Raw genomic sequence first — 14,395 nt, forward strand, 5'->3', positions numbered from 1 at the left:
CCAAACTCTGCCCCTGTAAATGTTTTGAACTTCAACTCCCAGAATCCCTGACCTTTGGCCAAAGTGACCGAGGGCCCTTCCAGACAGGCCTTTTATCCCAGGATATTTATTGATCGTGTCAGGAGCGAACCAAACAGTTGTATTGCATTAAAAACAAGCAAACAAAACACAAAATTTGTACCTCACTACCTCTGAGGATGCTTGCCAAAGTGCAGGCGAAACATCAGGAGAGAATGCCTCTAGACCATGGCCATACAGCCCGAAAAAACCTACAACAACCCAGTGATTCCAGCCATGAAAGCCTTCGACAATACAACTTGGTAGTTGATTAAATGTCCTTTGACCAGTAGCTGGCCACTTGGAGTGCCTCTGGTTTTGCTATAAGAAGGTCTTCCATTGTGCATGTAGCAGGGCTCAGGTTGCATTGTAGTAAATGGTCTGTGGTTTGCTCTTCTTCACACTCGCATGTCGTGGATTCCACTTTGTAGCCCCATTTTTTAAGGTTGGCTCTTTTAAGCACGGTCTTTTAAGCACCTTCCAAGTCGCCCAGTTTTCTGTGTGCTCAGGACGGAGTCTCTCATTTGGTATCAGCCATTGATTGAGGTACTGGGTTTTAGCCTGCCACTTTTGGACTCTTGCTTGCTGAGGTGTTCCAGCAAGTGTCTCTGTAGATCTTAGAAAACTATTTCTTGATTTAAGTCATTGCCGTGCTAGCTGATACCCAAACGGGGATAGGGGGTGGGCCGGAGGTGTCACTGACTTGGTCCTTTTACTATTGGCTGCTACTTCCCAGCAGATGTCAGTTGGTGCAATACCGGCTAAACAGTGTAATTTCTCCAGTGGTGTAGGGCGCAGACACGCCATGATAATGCAGCATGATCATAGGTTTTCTGTTGATCCCAGATTATCTGGTAGTGCGGACTCATATCATCCAGTTTAAAGCAGAAAATCTGGGATCAGCTCCAGGATTAAAGGGCCCTGAGGCTGCCCAGAGTTGAAGTGCAAAAGTGGAGGGCCAACGTTAGGGAGTCAGTGTCTAAGGGCCCTTCTACATTGCCATATCATCATCATCAAACTTTATTTGTATCCCGTCCCATCTTCCCATGCAGACTCAGGATGTCTCGCAACATGGATAGCAACCATTTGATGCCACACGATACATAATAAATCAAAAATATAATAATAATGATATGGCTGCTGTGAGTTTTCCGGGATGTAAGGCCATGTTGCAGAAGCATTCCCTCCTGACGTTTCACCCACATCTATAACCGGCATCCTCAGAGGTGCAGGGGTCTGTTGGAAACTTAGCAAGTGGGGTTTATATATCTGTGGAATGTCCAGAGTGAGAGAAAGAAACTCTTGTCTGTTGGAGGCAGGTGTGGTTGTTGCAGTTGGCCACCTTGATTAGCATGAAATGTAAATAAAGAGCAACACTAAAAAAGGGAATTCCAGACAGGAAACAATCAGGGCCAGCTAACACCTCCCAACAAAGGATTCCAGCAGGCAGGAAACAACCAGGCTTTAAAGCTGCAAGGTTTTTCAATGCCAATCAAGCTGTCCATTGCAACATTCACACTTGCCTTAAACAGACAAGAATTCTTTCTCCCACCCTGGACATGCCAGGTTTCCAACATACCTTACAACCTCTGAGGATGCCTGCCATAGATATGAGTGAAACATCAGGAGAGAATGCTTCTGGAACATGACCATACAGCCTGAAAAATTGACAGCAACCCATCATCAAACTTTATTTGCATTCCATCCCATCTCCTCATGGGGGCTCACAACATGATGGCAACCATTAAATTCCACACAATACATAATAAATAAAAATGCAATAATAATAAGAATAGGAATACTTTATTTATAATCCACCCTATCTCCCCAAGGGGACTCGGGGCGGCTTCCGACATGATAACAGGTCCCAATGCCTATATAAACAAAAGTAAAAATTAAACAAAATACAATACAATACACAGTGGATTAAAATAAACTAACAAATAATATAAACAATCATAACTCAACATAGAAGACAAATCACAACAACACAAATCACAGACACAATAAATAGCAAGGTTTAAAGCCAGAATGGTAGATTTAATAAACCATATCCATTGTTAAAAGTCCTATCCCTAGGCCATTCCTTGCCAGATATTAAACATTGGATTCTTCATTAGCCTGGGAACATAGATTAGGTTTTAGTTGCTTTCTGAAAGAGAGGATTGTGGGGGCCATTCTAATCTCCTTCAGGAGAAAGTTCCAGAGAATATCAAGGCAGAAAATCCCACAATATCTTATACGAACTAGGTTATTTGAGTCCACACTCAGATAATGTAGGGTTTTCTGCCTTGATATTCTGAGATAAAGGGCTGTGTGGAAGGGCCCAGAGTCCACACTGCCATATAATCCAGGACATAGAAAATAATCTGGATTTTATGCAGCTTTGTAGAAGGGGCCTAAGAATACAACTACAGACTAGAATTAATGCCATGACACTGTTTTCACTGCCATGGCTCAGTGCTGTGGAATCGTGAGAGTTCTCATTTCACAAGGCTGTTAGCCCTCTCTACCAAAGAGTTCTGGTACCTCGTGAAACTACAGCTCCCAGGGTTCTTTAAGCATTGAGATGAGGCAGTTAAACATCATTGATCTTAGGTCCCTTCTACACTGCTATATAAAACTCAGAAACATTCACACCTAGCTCCAGCAGACAAGAGTTCTTTGTCCCATGCTGGACATTTCACAGATATATAAAGCCAATTTTCCTAGTTCCAACAGACCTCACAACCTCTGAGGATGCTTACCATACATGCAGGCGAAACGCCAGGAGAGAATGCGTCTAGAACATGGCCATATAGCCCGAAAAAACCTACAACAATCCAGTCTCATATCTGTTCAGAGACAGCCTTCCTCTCCTTGTTCAGATGATGGGAGTGGAAAGCACAGGGAGGCCAAGGCCTTTTTTTCTGACCTGTGCACATCCTGGAAGCATTTCCTGTTTGAACGTATTGGAATGTAAGCTGAAGTACAGGTTGAGTATCTCATATCCAAAATGCTTGGGACCAGAAGTGTTTTCAGTTTTGGATTTTTAAAGATTTGGAATACCTGTATTCACATTAAATCGTAAAGACGGGACCCAAATCTAAAACACAGTCAATTTATGTTTTACATACACATTATATACATAACCTGAAAGTCAGTGTGTGTGTGTATATATATATATATATGTGTGTGTGTGTATGTATGAAGCATTGAACAAACAGAAGGATGTCACTACCTCGGCTATGCTTTAGACAATTTTGTAGGGTTTCAGGCTTCAAAGTGCTACTTAAGAGATGCTTAACCTGTATTCGGACTTACCTCTCCTCTAGAATGGCAGCTTTTTTGCTGTATGAGAACCTGGAAATGCCTTTGGGCATCTCTTAAGGAATTTCAGGAAGGAATAACTCATTTCTGTCAGGACTGAAGCTGGAGTCTTTTGCATGCCAAGTGTGTGTTCTTCCATTGAGCTATAGTCCTTGCAGAGAGTGTTTTTGTTTACCTTTTTTGTCGATGTGTTTCACAGACACTGCCATTGAGACTATGGATGTACCTACACAACAGTGAATGAAGTTTGACACTACTTGAACTGCCATGGCTCAGTGCTATGAAATTCTGGGTTTTATAATTTCGTAAGGCAATCTTTGGCAGAGAATGCTAAAGATCTTGTAAACCTCAACTTCCATTATTCCATAGCATTGAGCTGTGGCAGTTAAAGTGGTATATTAACAGATTAGTACTATATTGGAAAAGCTGAAGGTTTTCCAAAGGCTGCTGTGGGAAACAAGCTGGATTTGATAGGTCTTTGATCTGATTCAGGTAGGGTTGTTACATTATCACAAGTTGTCGCTATATAGGAGAGAGACAGAGGGCCCTTCTACAAAGACGTATAACTCAGAATATCAAGGCAGAAAATCCCACAATATCTGCTTTGAACTGGGTTATCTGAGTCCACACTACCATATATCCCAGTTCAAAGCAGATAATGTGGGATTTTATTCAGCTGTGTGGATGGGGCCTAAGAAAGAGGTGAGATCTTTGTGGGATGTTTGTGCTTGAATAGTAGTACTTCTCCGTTCTATGGGTGACCCCTTCCTTATTAAAAAGTTCTAAGTCTGATCTAAGCGATGCATGTGCCCAAATCAAAATGAAAAGGCCTAGGCAACACTCTTCTTTCGAAGGATGCTGTTCACAAATCATAGGTTGGAGCATTATTCATCCTCCATAAGACTTGAATGACTGAACTTGTTATTACATTTTGTACTTCACTGATTCCAGTGTGTACCTAACAGCCAATAAAGAAGGGAGACATATTTCGATTCTTGCATTATGCTTGTTATGCAATGTTATTTCTTTCTTCAGGTTCCTTGAGACTGCATATTCGTTGCTATTTTTAAAATTATGTTTACACTGTCTCTTACTTGAAGCTTGTAGCAATTTTCTATCTCAATTCTACAGCAAGTCAATATTCATTCAGAATCAACAATCTGAAGTTTTCAAATCAGTGACTAAGGCTCTTATTCTAGACGTTTAAAAAGTATTTTCCTGATCACAAAACCACTGACCAAGATAAATGATTTCATTAATTAGCATAAATTTTTAAAAGGGAACTTTCTATTAAACACATTAAAGGCCTTGATTGCCCTCATATAAAAACAGTGATCAGAGTAATTTGTTACCTCTTATTAAATATGAAATGGTTTGTATTCACTTTAGCATTTGTGAATAGGAAAAATTTGGATAACAAAATGCAGAATTTGAGTATTTTTCTAGTGAATGCTAAGAAGTGGAAAATAGAAGGTATTGCGGGAGGGGGTAATTGAGTTTCAGAAATAAAATGAATAATTATTTTTGCATGTTGGAATTAGAAGTGAAATGTAAAAGGGTTAGAGCTGTAAGTATTGTAAGGAGACATTGAAAGAACAGGCTTGGATTTGTATTTCAGCTTCATGTTAACTAAATGAAGAAATTATTTGCCTCAACCTTCTCCCAAAAGAAAATAAGTGTTCAACCTGGGCAATATGAAGTGGACAAGTTAATAGGGGAAATACAACCCAACATAGGTAAAGAAGTAGGCAAGGAATACTTGGCTACTCCCTAGGACAAGATTAACGACATCCAAGAGTATTGAAGGAACTAACAGAAGTAATTTCTGAACCACTGGCAATAATCTTTGAGAATTTTTGGAGAATGGAGTCCCAGCATACTGGAGGAGGGCAATTCTTCAAGAAGTGGAAAAAAGAGGACCCAAACAATTACTGTCCAATCAGCCTGACATCAATCTGTTAGCTTGCTCTAGGAAAGATTCTGCTCCAGGAAATAGAGAAGTCAGCCTGCTCCAGGAAAGATTCTGGAGCAGATCCTTAAAGATACAGTCTGTAATCACCTAGAAAAGAACATTGTGATCACAAAAAATCAACTTGGATTTCTCAAAAACAAGTCATGCTAGACAAGTCTTCTCTTTTTCCCCCCTATAGAGTTAAATGCTTGCAGGGAATGCTGTGCATGTAAATATCTTGATTTCAGTAAGACCTTTAATGCTTAAGAGCATAAGTAACTGAAGTGGTAAACTGTAAAGAACTCTTAACTAGATACAGACATGACAGACATAAGACAACAAATCTAGAGTTCCTCTACTAAGATATAAAAGTGGAGAAATCACACCTATTTCATTACTCTGCTAGCATAGTCTTTGAGACCAAGGGGTGTCTTCATAACATAGGACTTTGTCAAGGGCTTTATGCTAAATATTTTGCTGTGATTGTGTGAAAGTGATTTTAAAAAAAAACAGGCGCTTGCAGGTAAAATGTGTGTTTCTATTCTGCATTAAATTTACATTATAAGTTTTTGTTATAAAGAATCATATTAGGACTGTTAAACACGTATATCTTGCTTATATATTTTACTTCAGTACTAAAATAAACACTACTTGCACAACACCGAGCCTCACAATATTGTGTTGTACTTAGGCATTATTAAGAATTATGAGGAATGACATTATTTCTGGTAAATGGTATTGTGCCTCAGGTAATTTCAAAAGGAATATGCCATTTCAGCATATAATACATTTTCCTGCTTTTTAATATTAGAAATGTTGTTTAGGGTCTACACAACTAATAGTCTTAATCTTTCTCATGGTTTTTTGTTTACAGAAAGCAATAGACCTTGCTAGCAAGGCAGCACAAGAAGATAAAGCAGGGAACTTTGAGGAAGCCCTCCGCTTGTATCAACATGCTGTACAGTATTTTCTTCATGTTGTAAAATGTAAGCATTACTATTCTAAGTGTAATTATTTGGAGTTTGGTTATTTTAGGTTATTGCCTGTAGTCTGCTAAGTAACAGTTTACTCCAATCAGGAGGATACATGTCAAAAGGAATTCTAAAGTTATCAAGTAGCACAAGAAGAAAGGATGTTGGCAGGACACAAGTTAAGCTGGATAGCAAAAATAAAAGAGACAGCACAGAAGGGAAAGGGGCAAAAAGCATTTTCTAAAGCCAAGTTAAAAAGATTGATGCATTTAACTAATACTGGTTCCCACACATTCTGTTTGTAAAAGTTTTGGGTTAGTGGGCATCAACTGCTGCTGGATGTCAGGCCAGAATTGCTCATTTGTGTGGTGTGTATTCTTGCATATCCAACTTCTGTCACTGTGATCATGCTCAAGATTGCAGGGGTGAGAAGCATCTCTATTTTATTTCTCTTTTGAAATTACTGCCCTTCTCGTGGTCAAACTGAACACTTTGCTTATGTACTTATATTTAAAAGGTACATTCTTTTCAGTTGTTCGACAGAATCAATCCCCAGAATCACAGCACCGCACCAAATTCTCTGGCAGCTATTCTCAGAAGTTTTTGATGATGCCTGCTCTCTTGGCTCTGCTTCTAGTTGTGTCCTCTGGGAAGTTGAGATGTGTTTTTGACTGTCAACTGGGATCCATATTGGGAAAGAAAGGAAAATCATCAAAATAGTTAGTCAAGTGTGAAAAGGACAGGATTTGGTTGCAGCATATGTTGATCACAGAGATTTTGCAGCAGAGGCATAAGGCCTTGAGGTCATCGTACATAAAGTCCACTGTCAGAAAGAAGTTCTCCTTGGCGAACCTAGCGCTCTGATTGTTATGAAATCTTAATTTGCTTTCTTAGTAGTAATGCCAATTCCTTCTGTAATATATCTGCCCTGAAAACCCTTTTTGAAGGTTTCAGCTTGTTCTCTTACATGCTAAATGTCTTGACACAGAACATTCTTATGCCAACATCCAAATGATTTTCAGGTATTATTTAAACTAGTTAGGGAACCTTGTGCCATGCATATATTTTGGACTATAGCCTCATTTTACTACCATTGGCTATGTTGGCTATAACAGAGTTTGGACACAAAATATCTAGAATGCATTATGTTAGTAGTTCTCAACCTGTAGGTCCCCAAGTGTTTTGGCCTACAACTCCCAGAAATCCCACCCAGTTTACCAGCTGTTAGGATTTCTGAGAGTTGAAGGCCAAAACATCTGGGGACCCACAGGTTGAGAACCACTGCATTAGATTGTGTATCCTGATTTTGTTTCTGATGTATGCAATAATTTCATTATTAGTTACTTTAAATATATTGTGTACATTTTATTATTGTAGTATGGTTTATTTTTGTAGTTTTGGAAAACTGTATTTGCTTGAAAACTGATACTTGTGTTTTATGTTTAATCTTTGTCGTGTTTATTTCAATATGTATTTTGGTGAAATATGTTTTAATATGTGTATTTTGTAGAATGGTTTTTGATGATTGTGTGTTTTTAGCAATGTTGCTACCTGCCTCTAGTGACGAGGGGAGGCAGGTAAGAAAAAAAAATATTATTATTATTATTATTATTATTATATTATCATCTAAACTATGTTGCCATTGTGAATAAGATAGCCATAAACCGTATAATTATTCAGGCATTTTGTCTTCTGAATTTACAAATCAGCACAATAATGAGTAATATAATCCTTGGCAATGCTACCGATAGTTTTAATTAAATGGTATTTTTGTAATCAATAAAAAGAAATCATTAAATGCAATGTCTACTACATAAACCTGACCTGTATGCTAAAAGAGAATGCTTTATAATTCACAGATGAAGCACAAGGTGATAAAGCAAAACAAAGCATCAGAGCAAAGTGTACTGAGTATTTAGACAGAGCTGAAAAACTAAAAGAATATCTGAAAAAGAAAGAAAAAGCTCCCCTGAAACCGGTGAAAGAATCTGGCCCTGCTGATGAAAAAGGGTGTGTTAACTTTATTTATTCAAATACCACTTTCTTGTTTAGTACTTCTAGAGTTAGTAGAAGTACTATGGTGCATGCAGAATAGCATACTCCAAGGTGTGTGTATTTTCATGTAAACATTCTGTTATATTGTCCTATAAATTAATGCATGATAATCGGATTTTTGTCGACATTTCCAATTATACTGCAGTTTTTCACTGGGCCTATCCAGATATGGAATTCTGGTATTTAGTCTGCATAATATATTTTTTTCTTTGTGGTCTCTGTGAATCACACAGACATGGTATATGGTTTATAGCAGCCATCCTTTATAGTGAGATTGCAGCTGATCAAGGAGAGCAACTTTGAGAAAAGGGCAAGCTAGGGACAAAGTGATAGGATAAATAGAATAACACGTTGAATTCAATCCACATTTACTCATAATTGGAATAATTTAGCTATTTCAGTAGTTCTATTTTAAGTATGAGTAAGCCTGGATCTAATCCATTGGGTTCAGATAAAGGTGGTGCTATCCGTTTCACTTTTCACTCTGTGATGAAGGCAGATAAGTCCAAACCTCATAATTGATAGATACGTTTCCCCTCAAATATAATTTCCAATGTATTAAGATGTTTGGTTCTTCCCTGCATTAGCAGATGTCTGGGCTGTAGTCAAAGGCATGCTTATTGAAAAGCAAGTACAGGTAAAATTGACGAGACTTGCTTTCCTCAGTGTGTTGAATATTGAAGGGGCCAAAGAAGATTCTTCTGTCCTGTGGTGACATGTGTCCTGTGTCTCTTTTGATTGACCAGAATGCTGCTCTCTAGAATGATATTATTTTCAGTTTCTGGGAAAGATTCATGACAAACTACCATGGGCTAAGCTCTGATTAATAAGCTTCTTAAAAATGGTGTGTACTAAATCTAACTTCCATTACATAAATACTACTTTTCCATCAGTCTTGCTTTAACATAGGTTTTTTTTTTTTACATACTCATGTTTCTTCTTTTGAGGGTGGGTGTCTTATGACAAACACATAATTTTTATTCTTGACAGGGAAAGATAATCTCTGTTTAATTTGTACTTATACCCAAATTAGAAATGATAGTGATGGGGAAGGAGAATCAGATGATCCTGAGAAAAAGAAGCTGCAGAATCAGTTGCAAGGTAATGTAATGTCATGATAGCTATGTTTTAATAGCCTGATAATGGAGCTGCCATTAATATCAGTTTTGAAAAACACACTCCAATATGTCTTTATTTATTAATGATTCATTTATTCCTTTTTGCATTTCCTCATGACTGTTTTTGCTGCCTTTTCTTTCCCCACTCTAGTGATTTTCTCTTATTACTTAATTGCAACTTCGGTATAACTGAGCAAAATGACATTATGCTATTCAAATTTGGCTATTTAACATTCCCACTGTGGTCTGATGAAACAAGATTAATCATTTCATAGAGGAAAATGCACCTCTGCTGTGTTGAAGTAATTAACTATTACCTCTCTCTTATAATGTCACAAAACTAGATGTATTTTGCTAGGGGCACAATACAGTTTTCATGGCCAATGTCTGTGTAGTTATAAATACTATTTACTGTATGTTCTCATATATAAGTCAACCTTACGTATTATTTAAGGGCAGGTTAAGGATTTTGATATGACCTGTAGATAGTCATTCTGCAGAGAGGGAAAAGTACCCTAGCCATTTCCCAGTCATTTAGAAAGGCCACATTAAGAGAGATGGCGCGGGGGGAGGGGGGAGAACATCTTTCAGTTTTTCCCAGGATGGACTGCACACTCATTTATCACCACTTTACTATAAAAAAAAAGGGGGGGTCTTTCTTTCATAACTTAAAGTGCAGTATTCACATTGACCTTTGGGTATGTTGATCCAGTTTTTGAGTTGCTTTTTTATTAAAATGTCCAGACTTAAAACATTAGTATATAGAGTATATTCACCACAAAGACTACTCAAAATAAAGCTTTTAAAAAAACATTGTATTCTGTCCAAATCAAAATCATGCTCAAGTTTATAGCCAATGTTAGCAAGGAGAATATTTGTGTACCTTGACATATTGTGGCCCAGTAAATGAAATATTCTGGCAGCAATATGTGCTTGGTTCTCATTACAATATTTGCCTATAAGACAAACGTAATTAGTAGAACTGTAAGAATTGTTGTTTAAAACTACTTATAGTATCTTGTGTCACATTCAACAGATAGGTGGCACTGCATGCCATAGATGTTGCTTGAGCATTCAGTGCAAAGGCCGCAGTGTGAAAAGCTCTAAATGTACTATGGTTGTATTCTGTGATTACCTACTGAAGCTGTAGTCTTGAGATGAATAAATGTAAACTGGATGCTAGTTTTTAAAAATAGAAGGATGCTAATTTGTATTTTATATAATTTGTGATGATATTTCCATTTTTCTTTAAAACTGTAAAAAGAAATGGGTTGTTTAAAACAATACTATTTTCTTTAATAGGTGCCATTGTTATGGAGCGACCAAATGTTAAGTGGAATGATGTTGCTGGCCTAGAAGGAGCAAAAGAAGCACTTAAAGAAGCAGTAATATTACCTATTAAATTTCCTCATCTTTTCACAGGTAAAACAAATTAAATGTAAATTGCTTGGCAAGAGTGACTGGTTTGGTTTTTTAAAACTCAAGTTTTAGAATCCATAACTTCTAACGTGTTTCAAGAAGCCCATCCCTATGCTTTCCATGTTATTTTTGCCTTTGGTATTAAATTTCTGTTAAATAAGGAGTGCCTAGCTCTGCTTCATTAACTGAAGTATACCTGTATTTATTTCAGTGTCCAAAGACACACAGTCTATGGTGCACTTCTGTTTTAAGGAAGAAAATCAGATGTGTGGCCCATAGAGTGGTTTTTGGGAAATAGGGTGGAAAAAAGGAACCCCCCAGAAGTCTGGTCCTGCTTGCCTAACACACAGGACAAACATTTGCTTTGAAAGGAACTAAGAAAGCATTGCAGCCAGAAAAGCAAAGGGTAGCATTAAAACTGTTGAAGCTTCTTCTCAAAGGCTGTATGTCTGAATAGTAAAGAAAATTGCTGATGGCAGTTGTGTAAATACAAAATTGTAAATATATAAATATCAAATAGCTGTCAATGTTTGGGCCAACACAGATAAGCATTGCACCGACAAGGAACCACCACAAAAGGTCACCTCAGTCAAAAACCGCCTGACATCAGAGACTGAGAATGAACACAAAGGAAGATCTTAATATTCAGACAGATTCATGAGAGAGTATCCAGTTTGTTTAAATACGTACGTTTTTGTTAAGCTCTAGCAGAGATGATCATTTATCAATGGGAATTAGAAAGTCAGCAGCTACCATGTTTAGGTTTCAATGAATCAGTATGTTTACACTGGTTGTGTTCAAACCATAGGATCCATCTGTATGGATATATAAAGATTCAGACAGCATTTGGCTTATATCAGAAAACCAAAGGCAGTCAGTGAAGTTTAAGAATTTAACCAAATAGCTATGTTTCAGAATCATTGAGGTTTCTAAGGCCCCTTCTACACTGTCATATAAAATCAAGATTATCGCTTTGAACTAGACTATATGGCAGTGTAGACTCATAATCCAGTTCAAACCAGATAATGTGAATTATCTGCTTTGATAACCTGGATTATATGGCGGTGTAGAGGGGGGCTTAATTGTCTAGTGGGAGCTTTGCATTCAATGCATGGTAACAATCTCTCTAGAAGTTATCAAAACATAGCACTAATTACAGTATCTCGTGTCACATTCGACAGACAGATGGCACTGCATGCCTTAGATGTTGCTTGAGCATTCAGTGCCAAGGCCCCAGTACAGTTGGATGCGAATCTGATGTTTTGTAGACCACCATGGGCCGTATGCTGTAGGAGCACGTGTTTTCCAGCAAATATGTATAGTTTATCAGAAGTAAATGTGTAGATCGATTTGTTGTAGTACCGCAAATGGGTGAAATTCACAATGTTTGTGAATATCTGCTGGAAGGAATGTACTGAGAGGATATGTTCCTTTGCCTTCTTGGACGTCAGTGGAAGTTTATCTGTTTTTAAATAGGGCCTAACTATTTAAATGTGTCACAAGTGATCATTACCTGCAGATTTTGGGTTTGTTTTTGTTTGTTTTTAATTTCACATTTAGCGTGAAACTGGGTAGGCAATTCCCTGAATAGTACCTTTTTATTTATTTTTTACTCTTTTCATTAGGTAAAAGAACACCCTGGAGAGGGATTCTTCTATTTGGACCCCCAGGGACGGGGAAATCCTACTTAGCAAAAGCTGTTGCAACAGAAGCTAACAATTCTACATTTTTCTCTGTATCTTCTTCTGACCTTGTCTCAAAATGGTTGGGTGAAAGTGAGAAGTAAGTGGTATAGAAAGTTTCAGATCACAGTCACTTTCAATGTATTGGGGATGTGAGTGTGAATTTTTAAAATCTTGAATCACATAAGTCTTGAAGAACTACATGATGTAAAAAGCCAGAAGTATTCTAGTGACCTGCTTCATCTTGTGAATTTTACTGATACATACTTGTTCTTTAGCCTTTACGCTTAACTACAAAAGCTCCTAAAATTTGTTAGCCATTAAGATTTTTGTTTTGTCACAGCAAGCTAGCAACAATCTACTCTCTGTAGAATTCTGTATTTTAAAACCCAGAATTAAAAATCACACAAATTCATCACATCCTGTTTGGAAAACTACTTATTCTCTATCAAGTAGGAGGCTGAAAGAAGATGGACAAGATTGGGGAAGTATGTAAATTAAAGCCTTTGAAAAGAGAGATTTATCTGAGGAGTGGTAATTCTGTAGGAAGTCTAACCTCAGCTTTTAAAGTGCTAACTAGAAGTCTTTTTCACAGTTGTTTATCAGGATGACAATGTCGGAGCGTTTCCTGGTAAAAACAATTGCAACTCATGTCCTGTTTACGTCTGGTACATTTATGAGATCTAGGACTAAATTCAGTATTAGCAAATAAATCCATTAAAATTAGTTGCTTTTTCATTGTGACTGAGTTTTCTCTAGTAGAGGTGTGTATTTTTCTCGTTAGTCCTCGTAAGTTATATCAGATTTGTTAAATTCGTACTTACGAGGCGATATCCAAGATATGGTCATAGCCCGTGCCAAAAACCTAAGAATTGAAACCTACCCAACACCTTTTCATTTGCATTTTCTAAATCTCGGAAGCCTCCCAAAGTCAGTTTCATTTTCAGTGGAAGGAAGCAAAGCAAAGCCAAAAAGGCTGCCTTTCCTCTTTAAATTAATGGCTTCTCATCATTACAAGAGGAAAAGCAGGGAGAAAGCACAGAACTCTGGAAAATGTAGTTTGGGAAGGCAAGGAGCCCTATGGTAGAAGGCCGTGCCTTAAACTACATTTCCCAGAATTCTGCTCACATCAGAAAGCCCCAATCAGGAGAGGGGAGAAATTTATCCCTCCATAGCAGCAACCAGCCAGAGTTCCAATGAATGGTTGAATCTACAAAAAGCAGGACTGACTGATACTTCTAGTAAGTAGTAGTAGTAATAATTGTATTATTTATTTATTTATATTGCTGCTGGGCTGGGAATAAATCCCTAAATGGATGGCCCCTGGGGGTCGCTTTCAACTCAATAGAGGAAGCATATTAATTAATTTAAAGGCTGGATGGCCATCTGACAGGAAATTTTTATGGTGCCCTTCTGCCTGGAAGAAGGGAGTTGGACTAGATGGCCTTTGGGGGTCCCCTCCAACCCTAGGATTCCATAAAAATGTGTAATTGGTTTCTATTGGTTAATATATGAGAAACATTCAATGAGATAGCTCTTGTGGCTTTTTAAAAAGTTTTTGTCAAAAATGTAAAACATTCCCTTACATCAGTAGATGTATTAATATTTCTGAAACTTGGGAGGGAATGATCCCCTGTTATCTTGTGTCATTGTACAGAAAATTCAAGGAGGTAGCTCTTGAATTTCTTTTAATGTTGTTTATAAAAATTTGAAAAATCACCAGAAACCCGTGTATAAGTGAAACATTCTGAAACTTGATGGGCTAACAGTGGTAAATGTGTTCTACCTTTGTAGCAAGTTTCATCCCAATAGCTGTAAAAATGAGGGAGAAAG

The 14,395-nt window shown here is 37.6% G+C and overlaps 1 protein-coding gene across 1 annotated transcript in view; it reads left to right on the plus strand.

Annotated features, from left to right (window-relative positions):
• Positions 1–14,395, plus strand: part of VPS4B (vacuolar protein sorting 4 homolog B) — a 29,872-nt gene that overhangs the window by 669 nt on the left and 14,808 nt on the right. The window contains exons 2-6 of the mRNA XM_060774720.2: positions 6,192–6,303; positions 8,148–8,298; positions 9,377–9,444; positions 10,764–10,883; positions 12,506–12,662. Coding sequence (XP_060630703.1) covers positions 6,192–6,303; positions 8,148–8,298; positions 9,377–9,444; positions 10,764–10,883; positions 12,506–12,662 — 608 coding nt within the window. The remainder of the gene's footprint in view (positions 1–6,191; positions 6,304–8,147; positions 8,299–9,376; positions 9,445–10,763; positions 10,884–12,505; positions 12,663–14,395) is intronic.

The sequence above is a fragment of the Anolis sagrei genome, chromosome 4, assembly GCF_037176765.1.
Source record: "Anolis sagrei isolate rAnoSag1 chromosome 4, rAnoSag1.mat, whole genome shotgun sequence".
Taxonomy (NCBI): Eukaryota; Metazoa; Chordata; class Lepidosauria; order Squamata; family Dactyloidae; genus Anolis; species Anolis sagrei.